Here is a 673-nt window from a genome sequence, read left to right as displayed (position 1 = left end):
AGAGTGTTGTCACATATATTCTCTATGGGGGGGTTAAAAAAATATTCAAATAAATTAAAAAATAATCAGTTTATTAACTTACAGCCTCTGCTCCTTGAAATAGTAATTTTTCATAAGAATCTGGTGGAATTACATTCATTCTAAGCAAATAAAAAACCTTCCTTCTAGATAAATCAGAGTTTTAGGAAAAATTTAGAATTCAAAGATTATTTTAATATAATTTAGTTATTTATCACTTAATTTCATATTTACTAATACAACTTTTACGCGCCAACTAATAGTAATTGTTAGCATGTAACAAGTCTTTGACAATACAAGAATATTTCTTTCAACATTCTAAGTTCCTCAAAAGGAATTTATTCCCAAAAGGACTTATTTCTTTCTCCTACTTCTAGAAGCAGGTCTTCTCGATTTTTTCCTTGATTTGTGAATATTCTTACTTCTAACAGAAGTTGATTTATCTTTAGATTCGCTCAGATTTTTATTATGATAATAGTTATAGTAATCATAATTATTATTATCATTGTTATTATCATCACAATCATTGTTTTCATTATAATTATGGTCATTACAATTACCCATTAATTTAAAAAGAGACTTGTTCTTGTAGTAGATTCTTGCTCTTTGAAACTTATGAAAAGGATTCACTCCATCTTCAGTTTGGGGATTCATA

The 673-nt window shown here is 26.7% G+C and overlaps 1 protein-coding gene across 1 annotated transcript; it reads right to left on the bottom strand.

Annotated features, from left to right (window-relative positions):
- Window positions 1-372: 372 nt before the first annotated feature.
- On the bottom strand, window positions 373-672 carry Chro.80541 (hypothetical protein). Its single annotated transcript, XM_659736.1, has 1 exon — window positions 373-672. One exon carries the CDS (start codon window positions 670-672, stop codon window positions 373-375), a length of 300 nt encoding a protein of 99 aa, XP_664828.1.
- Window position 673: the final 1 nt, after the last annotated feature.

The sequence above is a fragment of the Cryptosporidium hominis genome (genome assembly GCF_000006425.1).
Source record: "Cryptosporidium hominis TU502 chromosome 8 CHRO018174, whole genome shotgun sequence".
NCBI lineage: Eukaryota > Apicomplexa > Conoidasida > Eucoccidiorida > Cryptosporidiidae > Cryptosporidium > Cryptosporidium hominis.
Note: the sequence above shows the minus strand (reverse complement) of the source record. Positions and strands in the feature narration are given on the sequence as shown.